General features: G+C 39.8%; 1 protein-coding gene across 2 annotated transcripts in view; it reads left to right on the top strand.

Moving 5' to 3' along the window:
• The window catches only part of igsf21a (immunoglobin superfamily, member 21a), a 262,796-nt gene that overhangs the window by 241,323 nt on the left and 1,847 nt on the right, over positions 1 to 19,626 (top strand). The window contains exons 7-9 of one of the 2 annotated variants that reach the window (XM_042497548.1): positions 2,998 to 3,083; positions 9,670 to 9,862; positions 14,203 to 14,241. In XM_042497548.1, the coding sequence (XP_042353482.1) occupies positions 2,998 to 3,083; positions 9,670 to 9,862; positions 14,203 to 14,241 (318 nt within the window). Of the gene's footprint in view, positions 1 to 2,997; positions 3,099 to 9,669; positions 9,863 to 14,202; positions 14,242 to 19,626 lie in introns of both variants that reach the window. The other variant, XM_042497540.1, reaches the window with a different exon arrangement.

The following is a 19,626-nucleotide window of genomic DNA, read 5'->3' as shown; positions in this document are numbered from 1 at the left end:
CTAATCAAAGGTGGTGACGTAGGACACCAACTGTCACTGTTGGAGCAAATCCCAGAAATCAGCCATCATCTTCCCGGGCCATATGCCTCGCGAGCTCTATGTGACGCCATGACACCAGTATTTAAAAATACCCTTCCGTTAGTGTGTGGGCGGTGGAAGATAGTGCTTCACGTTGCCATGCCAAAACTAGCCTGTGAAATGGCATCCGTCTTCAGCATGAGATGGAACACTTAGCCATGTGTAACTGCTCACATGATGTCTCTGGTTGGGTTGCCAGTATAAATACATGGACGTTTTCCTTTTAATCTTTAAAAAAGTGACTGATTCCAACATTTTCTCTTAGATTTTGCACCATTTTACTACCGCTGTGCACTTATTTTCTGAACAAATGGACCCATTTATGCAGAATAACAAATTGTCTAGTGGTGCTGAAAGCTTTCCAGAATTGGTATATGTGCTCTTTCCACTTCAGTTTCATGCAATTTAAGTGCTTTTTTCAGTCAGAATTATTTACAGAGTTTTTCCATTCATCACGACCAAGATAAAGTTGAATTATAAAGGTATACATTTGTATTTCTCTGTTTAATAAGGAGAACAGATGTGAGAATATTACTTTTGTTAACAGTTTGTATCCCTGTAGAATTTCAGGAAGATATGAAGGTATGAAGAATTAGATACCGCCCAAGCCTAGTGATGACGTACGTTACAATGAGTCAAATTTTACTCAAAGTTCGCACAGTTTTAAACACCGGTATCCTTGGGGAAAATCTTTTGTTTTGTTACCGATCCACCACCACAATCTGCCTTCTAACTTGACCATTTGCGGCAGCTTCCCTCTTGACCCCCCTCAGTGCATTGGTCATGTGTTTGCAGCCTTCCAAAATACACGGGTTATGCAGTATTTACTGGCTCATGATTATGTGGGATATGTACAACCTTTGGTGCAGTATTTTTTCGAGCAAAACAGTGCATGAGAACAGCCTAATCAAGAGTATTTAAACACATATAGGCCAGACCGCCTAAACCTCATCTGACATTTTCTAGATGGATGTTCTGAGTCACATCTTTGATCCATTGGCTGTGTGATGGAGGTCTTACATCCGTCCACTGAAATAGAATCGAGCATCTGGCTAATAGTGAGAAAAAAACAAAGTCCCCCTGTAAGTGAGGAGGGAGATTGGAATCATGTGGAAGTGAGAATATACCAAAAAGTAGAAATTGTAGTAGAAGGCATGATATTACAGCCACATTTCTCAGAAATAGTGTCTAAAAAAGGGAGCCAGTTTAAGCAAGACCACAGGATATGGTAGATGGTTGCTGGGGTCTATTTACACCTGTCATGTAATAATAATAATAAGCAGAATTACTCAATTAGTCACATAATTTCTGAAACAGCATACCATTTCTCTGAATATTTGTTAATAAATAGCAATAATCAGTACTTATGATTAATGGGGTTTAAGTGGGTTCAATTACAATACAGAAGCAATGGTATAATAAAAATAAAAAATCATTCCTTTCCTTTTAAATGTTGTTTTTTCCTTAATTTTATGCATTTTATACACTCTATTTTAGCCTTATATTTTTATTAATAATGTCAATGTTTTTTTTTATTTTATTTCATTTTTATTTGTTTTACTTTTACTAGTATTATCAAGTGGATTTTTTTTCCATGTGAAGATACATTCTATGTATTCCATTCTGATCTTTTTTTATTTTTACGTGCAGGATTTATTATGTCTTTATGTCTTTTGTGTCTCTTGATGTGAAGCACATGGTGCATGTAATTTCTTTCTTGTCAAGGATGTTGGGCTTGATTTCTTGTATGAAAGGTTTATTTAAATAGTTTCAGTCGTTAACTACACAAAAATGGCAAAAAAAAAAAAAAAAAGTAATTAAACTACTTGAATCACAATGCAAATATGAATGTAGCTGAACTATCAGTAAGCTACTATAAAATTTAAACCACTAGTTTCATAGCATGTAGTTTACTACTTCCCAACACCACCCTAGATGTGATATTCACTGCATGTGCAATGCCACATACTCAATCCTGTTTACAGATATGACACTGGAACTCCTGATCCATTAGTCTGCTGCAGGCTTGTAGTCAATGGCTGCCTAAGAAAAGGCTGTGCTTCATTAGCTACAGTGGACACTTTGTTGCCAGATTAATAGCTAAATACTGAGGTCATTTATCTGTTTATTTATTTATCATTTAGTTTAACTCATTAATGAAAACAAGCAACCAGTGTGATTTATATTGAGAGTTGGGATCAAATTAATTGAAAAACTCCTGGGGTGGATTTGTACTGGTGTTATTGATAGGTTGCCCTTAGCTTGAGTCTCATTGCATGTGCTGTTCAGTTCGTTTGTCTAACATATGGAACTGCACAGCGTGCAGAGCAGTTATCTTTAGTGGGATTGTTAATCATCTCAAATCGTGCAGAACCTGCTTATACGGGCCTAATGCAGTAAACTGTGCCGTTTAGCCGTAATGAAATGACTTACCTTTTTATAACATTATGCAAATCGCTCATTTTTTATCTCAACACTACATACACAGGACAATCACCAGCCCTTCACAATCTCCGAATATTAGAATCTGCCTGCTCCCTCTCCTGCTTGCGCCCCATTGTTTTAGATGGTCCAAATGAAAGCAATCTGGGGGCTGCTGTCCACACCAAGACAAGGGAATTAGCTCTCTGAGTGTCCCTTATCTCACTTCCTCCACACTCCACCCGGTGCACTCCCATTCTCCTCTAATAATGAGTATCTACCCAATTTAGTTCTTGTTCCCTCCAAGGGGGAATAAATCCAGCACAGTCCTTCAGATGAAAGAACCTGCAGGTCCCTTGCCTCTCGCCCCGTGACCTTAATTGACAGGAAATTGTATTTGTCTCTCTCTCGCTGTGACAAAACAGGTGTCCAGCAGGATTTGCTCTCCATGCTCAGTACGATGACCTTTGTCTCTTTGTCTTTTTTTCCTCTTTTCAGCTGCTCCTAAGGGCCCTAAACTCTTCATGTCCCCCACGAGAGCAAAGGTAGGGGACACGGTGCGCATCACTGTGCAGGGATTCCAGGTAGGATCGCCTGGGGTAAGTGCATGGGGTTTTAAAGAAAATGAAGGGCCAAATTGAGCCTTGTGCATGTGTGCAATTAATCCTGTTTGTTTTTATTCTGGAGTGACCACGCTGTTAATTTAATGCTGAAAGGACATTAAATGGATGTTTATTTTAGGTCTATTTGCTTTTAGACATTTAGGTTTATTTCTCTTCAGATGTTGAGATTTTGGTTATTTAAGGTTGAAAAGTGACAGTTTAGTAGACGTGTAGTCTAAGCCTAGATGAAAGAGTTATCACAATCTGTGTATACGACAAACAGTAAGCATTTATAATGTAATTAGGGGGATATGCAGTACTTACTATTTAAAGGGGTTTTTTTTTTTACGTATTTTTAATATTTTTATGATTATTTTAAAATATGTACTAAAATCTGGCTATATGTAGCTCAGAAATCCTGGTCTGTAACTATGCTAAAGCTTGGAGATGATCTTTAAATGACGTCCGTGGCTCAGTAGGTGACATATTTTCCTCAGTCGTGTCAGGTATGTATACAAAATATAAATGTTGTCAATATTTGGTTTCACATTTTAACATTTTGGTTTCAAGGTATATGACACAGCAATTGTCAGTTACTGTTTGTACACAATGTCACCAGCAAAGTCAAAGTTAAAACAAACCCGAGATTCAGTCCACTTGGCAATTCACCTCTCTATATTTGTGTTTTATTAACGCCGTGGCCATGATTTTTCGTAGCCACTTGTGCAGGCATGCTACATAAAGGCTCAGACATAATTTCCGTGTCCAGCTGTGGTCACATGGACACACACGTGTTTCTGTTCATAATACAAATGACGGTTCATGTCAGCCAATGACACTAAACAGGAGGGCTGGGAGGTGAGTTTACCGTCCTCCTCCTGCCAATGTCGGATGAAACTGTGACTAAGAAGCCGCTGCTGGGACTGGAATGAATGTCTGTCAAATATCCCACTTAAAACTAACTTCACCGTGGTGCAGTTTTGGACTGGAATGGAGTGTGGAACAGGAGACTTGAGCATGTGCACCTGGCAAGCTTGCTATGCATACAGTCCACACGGTCACATAAAAAATGGGCTGCACACAGATGTGCATATAGGGTCCATACGGGCCCTCGCTGACGCTGGTGGATGACAACATTTACGTCACACTGACCAAAACGGACCCTCACCGACACACGGATGTGGGAATTGTGAATTAGCCATCCGTTTTGCAGATAAATGCACTGCAGCATACTTCAAATGTGCATGGATAGATCACTGAATGGGCCTACCAGGCACAGGCTCAGAGGCCCAAAGTGTCAGAGGCCCCCCTGGCCTTCATCTACAAAATGTGACTCAAATCAGCACGTACTTATCAGAAAAAGGAAACCCAGAGATACAAAAAAAAAAACCCTAGAGAGATGCAGATGAATTGCAAAGAGCAACAAAATAACCACAAACTACTACAAAGAGACACAAAACAACCATAAGGAAACACAAAATAACAACAGACACAAATGACCAAAATTGACACAAAGTGAGCTCAAAGAGATACAAAGTTGCCTCAGTAAGACACAAAATTATTTCAAAGACACACAAAACAACCACAAGGAGTCTCAAAATGACCACAAAAAGGTACATAACTACGACAGAGAGATGCAAAACCACCACAAAGTCTGTGTGTCTTCCTCCTATGTTGGAGGTGGTTGGGCCTTTTGCATTTCTGAGCTCATGGGCCTTTTGTTTCATAATCTGCCAATGCTAGTTGGTCATAAGTGATGACTAAAAGGAAATATTCAAGTCTATGCATTGTTTTTTTGGGAAAATCGTGCATAGTATTCCTTTAAGTATAGAAACTGTAAAATTCAGACTCTTTTATTTTTGTACTGCTTTCCTGTAGCACAACCCTAGGCAATGAAATTCTAAACTAAAATGAAGAGACTAAAGGAGATTGATTTGTTTATGAAAGACTTAAGTCTATCCGATGTCCGTGTCTATCAGTCTTAGCCAACATTCAGCCATGCTACGCTCGTCGGTGTAATTTTTGCAGCTTTCAGTCTTCCTGCTCCATAATCCCAAAGAAAGAGCTAAAGGTTCAAGCAAAGAGATTGTTTTGTGTCACTGTCATCCCCTGCCAAAAAAAGACCATGTCCCCAGTGTGAATGGCTTGTGGATGGTCCTGATCTTTTTGACAGGAATGACACATCGAAGCCAGGCAGCTGGAGTCAGTCAGGTGAAGAGGACCTGCTAATGGCCCACAGCACAAATCGCCTTTGTTACATCTCGGTCACTGCTTCAGGAATCTCTAGGAGTCATAAGTCAGATTTGTTATTTGATTTTTATTTCAATCTTCTGAGAGATTTCCTCTGTAAAATTAAGGTTCTGTATTGTTTGTGGTTCAGTGCACCGAGCTATTGACTGAACAGACTTGTACATGTGTTTGTGCCTGCCCAATGACCTCGGGATTCTTTTAAAGTTTTTCTTTGAACAGTGTTAAGATTGGTTATTATAAACAGGCTTGACTGTGGCATGCAGCCAGTCGGGCCCTTCGGCAGCATGGGCATCAGCGCATGCAGACTGATCAGAAAGCAAATTTCCCTTATCCTTCACTGGAACTGGGCTTTAGGGTTTCACAAGTAGATAAGATTGTGTGTCAAGACTGATAATTTTTCCTTCCGCCTCTCCGATAAAATGAGATGCCAGTTTCCCCGCTGGTTTATTGTCTTAGGAATTCATTATGGATGATCATCCTATAGCATGATTTTTACTTTGTCTTTCTCTTTCATATTGCTTTATGTATGAGATTAAGTAGGACTTTGGTGGTTTCAGCTGCACAGTCCCTGGGTGTTTTTTATTTGGACTTTATGCTCTCAGGATTATGATTTGTCAAGAAGGTTTGACTTAAACTCTTTTAGTGTTTTTTTTTTTATTTCTTATCTTTATGTGACCTTTTCCCAAGAGCCCAAATCTATCTACTGACTCATTTAACCTCTGTTGTGATTTAAATGCAGACCCTGGAGAACTGTTTTATTAAAATTTATTTTGAAATGTTAGATAATTCACAACTACTTCAGTAGTTCACTTCAAACTGTCAAGGGCACTTTAACACCAAGCATGATTAGAGCATTTTATCTGAACTCTGAAGTGTTTGGTTTGTTTGAGCATGTTAAAATGACATCTTTTGAACTTGGGCGTACGCCAACCAAATGCACCAACATTGCTTGCTCTGTGTCTTAGGGTGAAATTCCAAAATGTGCACTTTTTGAGTCAACGGAGAGGCATTTTGACATCTTATTATGGGGGGTCGCTTGTATTAGAGGACCACAAAGAAATATATAGCTGGGATTGATTTTCATATTTCGCTGTTTCATATAGAACTCTTAACTGGTATAAACAGTGTCTAGGTAAAGTTACACAAGCTGGATTCTTTGGCTTTTTTTTTTCCTTACTGTTTTGTTAATGTGCTCAAAAACAGCTCTTTCTGAGTGCATGCACCTCTGCAACCAAGCTGTACTTGAGCAGAGTGAAACAAAATGAACTCAGGAGGAAACATTTCCTTTACAGTTTGTTATAGCACCTGACGAAACTTGATTGAACCTACTTCATTCACTGTGTTTGGCACAAAAGATGAGGTCACAATATTGATTTCTAAAAAAAATTGCTGAGGTTGGACCTTCAGTCTTTTGAATTGCTAATTACTTCAGTAATACATCCTTCTGTTTTGCCATCAAGTACTTCTGATGTCCTAATAAGGTACTATTTCCTTCAACATAAAGCTATTGTGCTTGAAACTTTTTTACACTGAAAGCCTGCTCTAACAAAATGTATTTCAGGGACTTTTATTCCAAAGGTGCATCAAACAAATAGCATAGAAAATATCTAGTTTTCCTGTATATTGTGTGTTGGCAAACTTGTCTACTTATCCAATAGTGGACCACGGAGTGGATATTTTGGAGGCCAAATGCCATGCCAAAACCATGTCTAAAACCATGTCTAAATGTATTTTTATTTTTATCTAAGAGGGGCGCTACAAGTGTGTAGCCTAAGTTTGAAAAGTTCAAACTCCCCCTACAGGCTGGAGTGGGTACTTTAAACAGCTCACTAATGCAACTGGGTTTTTTTTCCCACACACCTCCACTGTGTGAATGGCTTGCATCCCTAAGCAGGCTTTCAGGCTAGAGTCGGGCTACTTAACAGGCAGATTGAAACTAAATCAACCCCATTGTTTTAAACTTGAACTTTTAATATTTTCTTGTTAAAATTGAAATAGTGAGAAATAAAATGGTCAGCAAAATACATGTAACATCATCATTTTACTAGACCTTTAAACTTCTTCAGTCCCTATAAACGTCCCTGACTGAAAGAGTTTTAAAATGTGTTTTTAAGCTGCTTGTATAGAAATGTGGTTTTATTTGTTGTCACACATCACATAGAAATAGCCACACTCTTACTGTACATGAAAGTAATAGAAAAAACACCCCACTATGAACAGTTTTTTGAATAATTCTACAGAAAAAAAGAGTTCATTTGTAATATCTTCAGCACTTAGCCATCATATTACAAAAATTACGATTTGCAGAGCAGTTAGTGGAGTATGTCACAGTTTTAACCAGCAGAGTTTGAACTAAATCAAAATGTAATAGTTTTCATTAAATTAATATTCGTTTTGCACTTGTTTTTGCTGACATAGTTAACATATCAGCTGTTAGACATTAAGCAGCTTTTATGTGGAGCACACTTATGCTTTTATCAAACATGATGACATATAGTAGAAGTATTTGGTTTGAACAAATGTGAACATGTTTGGGCATTAAATACTAGTTGTATTTGGGTGTTTATGTGATTTTAAATGGAGTTAAATTTGAAACTTTAGATGTTGGAAAAGATGCTCGTTCTTTTTTTTTTTTTTTAAGGATTTGCTGGCAGATGTTATGTATTTTATTAATTTTTAAGTATTTACCAAATGCTAAATCTGTGAAGGCAGGAAGCATGGTAAATACAGTGTGTTCTTATCCAAAAAAAAGTTTTGAAGGCAGGTGTTATGTTGTCAGAAAAGAAGAAGAATGGTCCTTATTAGCAGCCCACGCAGTATCTGCACATGCAGAATAGTGGAGGCACATCCACAGATTTTCCAAAGATTCAAGAAAATGTCAGTATTCACTGTCTGTCACTTTTCAAGCAAAAAACACTCAGACACCTACTTTTCATTAAAAAAAAATCCTCACTGTAAATTGTAAACAAAAAAATGCAAACTCCATTTAGGTCTGCGTATTAGAGAAAGAAAAATTAAAGTTATTTTACACATTTCACTAACATGAAAATAGACATGAGTAAGTCTTACATGCTCAACAACAACAAAGTCTAGTCCATGCATGATTCAAAACACCCCTTGAGACAGTGGGAAGATTTTTCTCCTGACTCAAGAAATTAAGTTATTTAGGTCAAAAACAAATGAGTGTAGTCCCAAATAAAAGTCATACTCCACCAATCTAAACATGCCACACATAGACAAAATGTGAATAACCAAAACAAAATATTCAAAATAAGATATAATTTTGGAATATATTGTAAAAAAAACATCTTTGTGCTGTATGATTAGCCCATTATGTGATGATATAGATGTATTTTCTGATAGCAAAGTTCTTGATAAGTGTATGATAATGCTGCATGTAGTCAAGTAACAAATTATTTACGGATAAAACAATGAATTTATTCTAAGTTAAAGTGGCTGTGATTATTTTCAAAATAATTTTTATGTCACAATGACGTTTAATGTTAAAAACAATATATTCTAACGGTCCATTTTTGAAAGACTTCAAATAAAGTTTCATTTATGTCCATGGTCAGTATGTCCTGACCAACGCAGTTCCATCAAAGTTGTGAAGGCCCCCTCTTTGATAGCTAGACATGGGCCGAGATTGCTTTTAAATTCAGTTTTGCACTAATATTATGACAAAAAACCCACCTCAGGTATTTTGTGAATATGTGTATATCCTTTTTTAATTATAAGAAGTAGTGTTCCCCAATTTGTCTGTGTCAAATCATAGTCCACTGTTGGTAATGTTGGTGAGTTTGTGTGTGTGCGCACGTACGTGTGTGTGTGTGTGTGTGTCAGAGTCAGAGAGGGATTGTGGTGTGAGAATGAAGAACAAGAAGCAAAAGCTCATACTGCAGAAGTGGAATTGTACAAGAGATTCACCCTCTTACCGTGTCCTCTTATTATCTATGAACATGTCAACCCATTGATATGAATGAGATACTGCTTTATGGAGGGTTATATTTTTAAATTGGAAATGGGGGGGGGGGGTTGTTCTCTGGAGGGTTCAAAAATGCGAGGAGAAAAAACTGTTGTAAAGTGAAGTGTTGATTATTAATGCATGTTGTTAACTTGCCATTGCATTAAGGGGAAAATTGGAGCTTGTATTATTCATGTATCCTTTGCTCTTAATCTCTTGGCTGAGACTCACAGCCGTTCTCTGCACCACCCTCTCACCCTCCTTTTCTCTCTTCCCCGCTGTCTCTTTTTTCCCTCTCCTCTCCATTCCTTTATTTTCCCCTCTCTATCCCATGTGGGTGTTTGGTGTTGATAGAATGAGGTGTTCCCCGAGCCCCTCTTCACCTGGACACGAGTGGGGGGCCGCCTGCTGGATGGCAGCACCGAGCGAGAGGGGAAGGAGCTGATTCTGGAGAGAGTGCCAGCCGAGCTCAATGGCTCCATGTATCGCTGCACGGCCCAGAATCCTCTGGGCTCAACGGATACGCACACTCGCCTCATAGTCTTTGGTATGTGCGCTCGTTTCCGCAACACGCCCTGGCCCCGTTCTGGAGTGGCTACTACACCAGCAGTTAAACTGAAATCACATTTAAGTTTGATTAATTATTTAAAAGATGATGAATATGAAACATTTTTTTGTGACTGTAGAACTTGAGCCCAGAAGAATTATCTGGAACACTTATACAATTGCGCAGTTAAATGTCATAGAAAATTACATAATTCTACAAAATCCATTTTATGTATCTACAGTATCTTTGAAAAATACTTAAGAGATTTATGTGACCGCTTTTAGGTATTAATCATTAATGCAGCTAAGTGTGTGATTAATAAGAGATTGTATTCCTAATTGGCTCAACAACACATTCTTTTTAAGGCTGCACTTGGTGGGGGATAACTATTCTCTAGCGAGAGATTTAGTCACTATTCCATCAATGGCATGTCTTGTACTGCTTTTACTTAAACCCCAACAGCCAACAGTGGCATCAAAGGCCCATGACGATATCAAAGGACCTTTTGTTGTTGACAGTGTTAGAAAAGCACTTTGTTCAATGGCCAAACTAAGGTAACGTGCTCATTGGAACCTGGAAGTAGTTCATTTACTGGTGTTGATGTGGGAGCTGGATTGCTTACAGGCTCTATTATAACTGTGTGCCTTGCTCCTCTGGATCTGTTTACTTTGGACACTGTTGGAAGAACTGGGATCTGCCACTCTGAGCCTCATCAGAAAGCTTTATCATTGATAAGGAGTTCCAAACAAATACTACTATAGCTAAATCGGTGTTGGCTTCTTTAGCGCTTTTCAACAAAGTGATGTTTTTTTTAAATGTTGGTCTCACGTTTGAATAAGCCCCCAAGTCCCTTCACATTGTCAGTCACACAAGACTTCAGTCAGACTTGAAAGACTTCACATTAACGGACAGGCCACAGCACACACAGTGTGAAATATGCAGACATTATTTGTATAAATTAGGCATCAGGGGCCTCATTACAGAAAATTTCAGAACAGCTTGCTGTGTCTTAAGTTTCAAAAATAGGAAAAATCCTACCTTCTTATCACAGGAGCAATTCCTAAACTCACGGCTATGTCCAAGCCTACCGCAGACTTCCTGTCTTGTTGAAGAGCTGCATTCTTCCAGCTTAAACTTTAATGGTTTAAATTACCTAAGGACTGTGTAATGAAAACATGGGGACGTCTGCTCAGTTTCTTCCTCTCATTTTAATGTCCTCTTCATCAACAGGACAACAACTCAACTCAACCGAAGACACACAAAGCATCTTTCCATATATCACTCTGCAGAAGGTGCACCACATCACGTAGTTCCCTAATTTAACTTAAGGCAAGAGTAACTTAAAACAATATATGTATTTAGTATAATTGAAATCAACTTATTTGTCTAAATAAATCAGAATGAAATAATTTGTCTAAATAAATCATGAATGAAAATTATCTACCAAATAAAATAAAACTTCACAAAATAAATCTCATCCTACATTCTTTCCCTTCTTCAAATGAAATGTCCTCATTTCAAAATCCCATTAAAAATAATTCTCACCTCACAGTATCATATGAAATCCTGATTTTAAATTGGCCCTTGTCCTGTCATGCCTTTATCTTTTAATTTGAATGTAATGGTTGTTCACTGGAGATGGACAGGCCATAATAGTAACAGATGTCACTTGTCACTGGGTAGCTAACTTGTTATCATGAACAAAATAAGGCAGCTGTTCAGTTCTGGCTACGTGGAGTTGGAGGCACTTATCTTGTCGGTGGAGGAAATGAGTTATTAGGTAGTTATTATTATGACATTTAGGACAGAGGGTATGCAGTCTTGATTTAGGATTCCTAGATTCAGAATTCCCAAAATTAGGACTGTACTGCAATACCTAAATCAGTCTCCTAAGAAAAGATTGATTTTTTTTTTCTCCTACATGCAGCTCAGAAAACATTTTTCTGTAATTTCTAAATGTCATTCTAAACTGAGACAAGAAAGGAGCTTAGACTTAAGACGTTTCTGTAATGAGGCCCAACATTTCTCAATTTTTGGGTTTCCACCAAAGCAGCAACCTATTGGGCTGAAAAATGAAGCCAACACGAAATGCAAAAAAAGTGCTGTCCCTCGAACGCCACAAAAGCAAGTTAATCCCCATAGACCCCCATGTTAAAATGCCCAACTTTACAGCAGCAATGAATGCATTTACAGTCTGATACAAAAAAAAAAAAACACTAACGTAAGCATTCATGACAACTGTACTGAGGTTGAATTTCTATATAACTCATCGGTTTAAATTTTTTGAAAGCATAACATTACCTGTGATTAAGGGCATGTCCACTTTGAGTGACAAACTGTCTGCAAGACATCACTACAGACAAACCCAAGGCTTCAAAACATCCAGTCCACAAACTAACAGGTGACGTCATGGGGGCTGTGTTCATTATTTTTATACAGTTTATTGTTTCCACAAGTGAAAAATGCAGACATGAGCCTCCCTTGCACTCACAATCATCATTAATTATGGCTTTAACCATGAAATAAGTTTCAAAATTCACCATTGATGCAGACTGTAAGAGCACTGAGAACACTTCCTCCTTGGTGTCATTATTTTCCACTGTTGTCCTTCAGCCATACTGCTAATCCTTTCTGCATAGCAGATGCAAAATATCGTGCAAGCATTGCAGCTCTATCCATAATGGCTCTGTCATGTTGGAATAGAGCCATTTTAAAAACATTACGTAACAGAGACCTATGTCTGAAAGCCCAGAAGACATTTCTATATATAGATAAAGATGAACAATGTTACACATTCCATGGCTGAAAAGAGCTTTTGACACTTGCACTACACACAAGTCAAGTCACGTAAGACACACAGGAGAATTTTTTTTTTTTCAAAATGTAGAAATGTGTGTTGCATGCACACGCCTGCACTTCAGCCCTGGAGTGTCCTATTAACGTAAATCAGGTCGACACCATTTTCCTACTTCATCGCGTCTGATACAAAGAATATTGTATCCATCTTTCCTTTTTTTAAAAAAAAAATCCTCTGCCTGAAACGCTCCTGTGAACAGGGTTTAAAGTATGTCACAAATGTACAAATTACTGGGCGGGCCTAATAAGAACCCACTTTTTGGGGAAAGTGCCACTTTAGAGAGGTGTTACCTTGGGAGGCGTTTTGCTACGAAGAGCACTAATGTCTATTTAACACCCTGATGCACCCTCAGGTGTCATCGGCTACGTGCCTAGTATGGCCCATCTGTCTGCCTGCTCCTTGTAGATTGCTTCCACTCACGCTTAGGGGAAGTAAATGGTGATTAAGTGACCTTGGCACCGTCCCCCGTGGCCTTGAGATGAGACACTTCTCTCGCTACCGGGGGGTGAAGGGATGGAAGTATTTGGGGGCTCTGCTCGCTTGGCAAAGCTTTCAATATAAATCATCAGGAATAATAGCGTATAATGACGGCGTGGTATAGAGACTCCGCTGATGACGGGCAGCACTCACGTCTTGATGATGTACATCTTTAGCCACCCTCAGTGATAATACCCTCTGAGATTACTGTGAAGTGAGTCAGCACCGAGGAGCCGGGCAGTGACACAGACACACACACACACACACACACGCACACGCACGCAGACAACTAAACTGCACACACATGCGGAAACACACAGATATGTATGCTTATGCAAATTCGCAGGGGCAGGCAAACAGAAGCGTGCATATGCAGCGCACACACACTAATTTCCCCGCGCCTCTCAGAGGAGCTGCTATGTTAATGTGGTTGCAGCGAGACCAGAAGAGCTTCACACTGAGCCGTGTATGTAGCTTCCACCTGCTCGTATGCCGAGTCAAAAAATAGCTCACAAAGTGGAATTTAGGCGTGTTGCTAATACTCGGCAAGCCCTCTTGCTTCTTCCTTTGCAATTATTTTATCCCTCCCGAGAACTCTGAAAAAACACTGTCAGGATGTACTGTGCAGGGTAGACATTGGCGTTGCTTATTAAAGGTGGAGTCAATTTCTCCAAACGTCTTTCTCAGACTGTCTGGCCACAGCTGCAGTCGCCGGGTCTCACTGCTGCTAAAAGTGTTCTGGTTCTGGTGCGGCGCCCCGTGTTCCCAGTTCCATTAACAGGCCCAGCGTTTCTCACTGGGGAGGTGCCATTTAACATGTGCTTCAGGAACTCTGGAGTTCAGCTTCATTAGAAAGCCACAACCTCTGTCAGAGATGACTATTTTTTCTCTTTATCTCTGTCTTTCTCCTTCTCCGCTTATTAAACCCCCCCCCTTCACTGCAGCCTCTCAGTAACGGGAACATGTTTTGATCATCTCACAGATCTTTCTTCTTTGTTTCCAACAGAAAATCCAAGCATGATGAAAAACACACAGAATCAGAACAGTAAGTACTTCTGCCACAGAAATGATTAGCTTTGTGTGTTTCATTATAATGCATCTCATTATTCCCACTGTATCGCTTGATCATCACATTTCCAGAGACCGCTGAGTGTAACATGAGAACAGAATGTGACACTGCAGTCTGCTCGCTCGGAAAATGTGCGCCGGGATGTGATCAGAGAGGCAAATTTCTTTGCAAGACAGTGGTTTCGATGTTCAAAGTATTGACAGGTGGATGTTTCTCATTCTGTCCTCAATGCTTTTTCCCGGATAGACTGCGAGAGAGTGATTCAGTCAGGATTAATCTTCGCCGATGTTCAGCGGCAAGCGAGCAACAAGCCTCTCCCAATGACTAACCGAGCCTGTCACTTTTGGTTGAGTGCAAGATTATTGGTGTTTCATATGTGCAGCAGTGGCTCATTTGCGGCTTCTGAGATTATCATATGTAAAGATGAGGGATTGTCAGGCGAAGCCGCAGGGCTGTGACAACAACCTTTCCATCTCTCCCCTTTTTCTGCCACTCCCTCTCTCTTTCTACTTCAATCTCTCTGCCTGTCTCTCCTCTCCTCCACTGACTTTTCAGACTCGCTTTCTGTCTCCCACTGCCAGCCTCTCTTTCATCCATTTCTGGTTGCCTTTTCTCTTTTTTCACCATCCTTATTTCCCTCTCCTTCCCTCACTTATTCTGTCTCTCCCCCTTCCATCATATTTACATTTCCAGCTTTTGTCTTCAGCCTCGTCCACTCTCTCTGATTTTGATGCAGACGCGCAGGCCTTATGGTCACTGCGGATTATGTTCTTGTGGATAAACAGATCCAATTCTGGCTAAACGGCCACCAAGACTGAAATCAGAGTGTGACCCCACAGAGTTTAGGTTCAGGGGTAAGAATAACTAAATGAACCTTTTGAGAGGAGACTCTTTAACTGCTGATGGAAATTAGCTTATAAAAGCAAGACTTCTCCGAGCTCGATAAACAGAAATAAAACAGTATAACCGAGTGTTGCCTTAGTGAGTCCTAAAACCTAGAAATGATTTAGCATTTTTGCTCTGCTGGTTCCCTCGTTTGAGGTCACTAATCTTTTAGAGAGGTTTTTGGTTAGATGGTTAAAATATGGTCTGTGGTTAACACAAGCTTAAGAGACTTTCGTGCTTTGTTCTACGACATAAAATGGTTTATAAATGCTGCACTCATGAATTTTCAAGCTTTGTGTCTTAGTGGTCCAGCGTGAGGGATTTAGTGGCATCTAGTGGTGACGTTGCAGAACTGAAACTTCTCTATGCTAAATTTGTAATGAAAACATAAATATGAATAATATATGCAGCTTATTTCAATAGATGTCCCTAAATCCTACACACTGGACCTTAAGAAAAGGCAGTGGTTGAAATGTGGCTAAATGAGACGACTGAGTGTCATCACACATAGCACGGCTTTACAGGGTTGCTGCAGTGGGGACGATGAAGTCAGCGTTTTATTTCTGGCTATAGCATTTTAGGTTTGCAAATACAAATAAACGTTTGGTGGCCTACTAGAATAATGACAGAGCTTGCCTTTTCAGTCCACTAGATACATTTTGCTGCAATAGAATTTGCCGAAGTGGTATGAACAGACTGAAGACTTTATCTTAATGTATAAAACAAATGTTGACAAAGTTTCCGTTCAGGTTATAATTTGTAGTTGAAAAAAAGGCAATAAATGCCAAGACAACAGATGGAATAGTTACCAACTGAAACCTTTTACTTAAATAAAGCATGCAGTTAGACTCACGCATGTCTGTCCACTTTCTATAATCAGATAGCAAGTTCACGATCTGTAAGACTAACCCTCCTATTTATTGATTTATTTTGGTTTCTTGATTTAAATAGACATTTAATCTTTTTTTGTTTTGTTTTTTAGTTGCTGTTGTTGCTATTGTTTTGCTTTTGTTGCTGTTTGATTTATTTTTGGTTCTTGCTTGAGTTTGCATGGGTTGCATAAGGTACCAACTGTTGTTGTACTGTCTGATTTTCATTTGTGCTTGTAAATAATTAAGAAATAGAAAGAAATAGAAAAAATAGAATTGCCACAATATGTGTATTGAATTAAGTATCAGTGAAATATCATATCGTTCGGCCTCTGGTGATTCCAAATTATATTACATGTAGCTTCAAACATGTAGCTGTTTGTTTGTCTTGATTATTCTGCTGAACCAAACATGTATGTATCAAAAACTTTTGTTTGCCACAGAGCTTAATATCAACATTAATCTACAATCCAATAAAAAAAAACATTTTGGCTTTTTGTTGAGTGAACCAGGGCGATGTTAACAAAAAAAAAACGTAATTGGTAGCATGTCTTGGTCAGATGACATTCGTGTACATTTAATAGTTATTAGAGAAAGAATCCTCTGAATGTTACTCTGAAAAATACATCAGTAATGTGCAATAGTTGTAACTTCTGTGCCATTAACTACGAATCAGTAAAACACCAGTATTGTTATAGTTTTTGAGCTGCTCCTGATGAACTGGAAAAATAATCTGAATTGTATAATTTCATAGTGCACAATCCCTCGTGCATGTGTGTGACGCCCATGTTTGTCCCTGCATACAGTGTGAACAGCTTCCCCGAGCAGATGGCACGCAGAGCTGTCTTTAAGCTGAACCGCCCCAGTCAGACGAGATTCGAACAGTCTTGTAGTCTGACACTGGCTTCACTCGTTTTCTCGCTTTCCCCGTTTCCCACTTCAAAAACATCTCATCATGTGTCTCTCGTCCTCTCTCACTCTCAATTTCTCTGTCTCTCTTCCTTTTGGTCTTTGTTTTCCTCCTCTCTGCTCCCCCACCTCTCCGTCTCTGCTAGTCGTAGGGATGCAAATCTGAATATGCAAATGCTATGGTAAGCGCAGGAGCAGGTGTGTCACAGCAAGGACAGAATCAGGTCAGCATGGACGCGCAGACATGCCTTGCATGCAAGTCAAATTGGTGTACAACATGGCCCCAAGAGGTCACCGCACACGTGCCTGATCGCTTAATGGCTGAATACCCAACTCCTCGTCTGGTGCGAGCGGGAAGGACCACCTCTGTCAGTCAGTCAGGGCCGCGGCCGATGAGAAAAGCACGCTTCCCATGAGGGGTTGTATTCATTCATCTTTGTCAGAGCTCCACTCTCCCAGACATCTCGTCAAGCCGTACTGTATGGCAATGAACTGACTTCAAGAGATGAGTGAAATTGAGGACAAAAATGTGACATGTTTTCTGTCGCATAATACTGTACCTGCCAGCCAAGGCTGGGGGAAGTATTAAAAGTTTGGGCTTTTTTTTTACGTTATTATGGGCAATGCATCATCTCAGCTGAGAGGCGGCTGTGCAATCATACAGAGAAATTCATTACGACTAACAAAGTCTCAACTGATGGACTTTGCATTCATTGACTCAAAAATACCATAAAAGCCAGGAGCCATAATCAAGTAATCTGCATTTTAATTTTTTTGGCAGACATGCTACATCTGTCACCATGAAAAATTCTATTTCAAATCCTCTTTCAGAGCAGAGGTCAGATCAGAGACAGGAACCAGGCTGGTAGGAGTGCAAACAGATGTGTCTTAGCTGCAGTCAGAAATATCAAGTAGGTTTGCAAAGGCAGCAAACTTGACTTTAAGTCGTGTAGTCATATGCAAAAAGAACGCATTGTGTTTTAAGGTCCAGCACAACTGAGGTAGAGTCATCCTTTATTAAAAAGAGCACGTTGCCTCTGAAATCAGTCCCAGTTCAGATTCAGGTTGGCAGAAACGCACTGAGGTCTGAGCCAAAAACTGAAGGCAAACAGATGGCTGGGCGACTTGCATCTCTGATTGTAGACTGGAAGGGGACCTCAGATGATGATCTTACGGTTGGATGAGCCCATTACAAAATGAGATGAAGTACTTATTGAGAAGATCCAGTTGTTATTGTCTTATGTTATATGACTTCAGTTGAATATGCTGTGTGTATAATGTTAGATTATAGAGTTCTGAGGAGATTTACACTCATTAGAGTCGTCATGAAGCCTTGATAGTTCAATTTAAACAGACCTGGCAAACATATGATCACATCGTTTATGATCATAATACAATCAACATTTCTCAGCAGATGATATTTTATCATCTAGACTCACTAGATGCTGCCAGATCAAATTTGGACTCGAATGAGTCTAGCCACACCCCAATGTGCTTGTTTGTGATTGTTGTTGTAGCCGAAATCTTGGCACAATGTGAGCAAGCTGTACATTATGTCAGCAAAGCCACACCCGTAGTCAGTCAAAACTTATTTCCCACAGCAGCTCCGGTTCCATTGTCCTCTCTGTTAGGTATCCGTGAGGGAGCTGCACAAAACAATAGCAGCATAAAACTCTGCTTATCTCTCCTCTATAATCTAGTCTCCCTGCTGTGGGTCTGAGAACAGCAAGTGCACAGCATAAAAATAAAAACATCATTTCTCATAGCTCCATTTTTATCAGAGGACTCTTCAAATATTGAGGAAGAAAGAGTGTTTGTCTGAACTGCACCAAAGGCCATGTAAGGTTATGCAGCTCATTCTCAGTCCGAAGCTGTCAAATACAGCCGCTTTTGCAGTGATTTGGTCGTAACATCCTGATGTCAAGAGTCACCTTTCGCGGCTGTATGATCCGCCACTGGCCTGTGTCTACTAAAAGCGTGGCCGGACAAATGGTCGCGGTGTTACGATACCCCGCCAGATGGTCAGACAGCACCTGCCTTGGCAGCATGATACACAAACTGCTGGTATCAGTTGAGAACCTGGCCAGACAGAACCCGTTACGTCTGCATTATATGCTGCTGGATGACGGCAAAATATACGGAGCACAGGGGTCCATATGGGGCAGGCAGATCAAGGACTTTTATGTGGGAGTCCTGTGTTCGCTTCCCGTCTTAAATTTTTTTTTCTACACCTTACCATGTGCCTCTTTTGCCAAAACCCAGCCATCTGTGACTTTGTTGCCTAACCCTAACCATATGTGTGTTGATGTCCCTGTGTTGGTTGCCATGTGCTTTTGTTGCCTAAACATAACAATGTGGTTTTGTAGCGTAATCTAACTATGTGCTTTTGTTGACATCCTGTTGTCGGTAACGACATCTTGGAGCGTCAACAGCAGACTCAAGGATACCTAGAGCATAATATGTAGACACGGAAGTCCAATGACAAAGCGGCGATATGTGATGACTTGGGATGAGAATGTGTTGGGATATGTTGGCGCTGTGGTAGCCTAAACACGAATCCTGTGACCACTTTATGTGTCCACCATCTTGTTGTGGCACTGCCTATGGCAAGTTGCAGTATCTGCTATGATCTCAGCTAGTTGATGACAAACTTTTGCATAGATTGTTGACATTGTTGGTGTCTGCCAAATAACAATGG

This window comes from Plectropomus leopardus, chromosome 2 (assembly GCF_008729295.1).
Source record: "Plectropomus leopardus isolate mb chromosome 2, YSFRI_Pleo_2.0, whole genome shotgun sequence".
Taxonomy (NCBI): Eukaryota; Metazoa; Chordata; class Actinopteri; order Perciformes; family Serranidae; genus Plectropomus; species Plectropomus leopardus.
The sequence above is the reverse complement of the archived record's forward strand: the minus strand, read 5'-3'. Positions and strand labels throughout refer to the sequence as shown.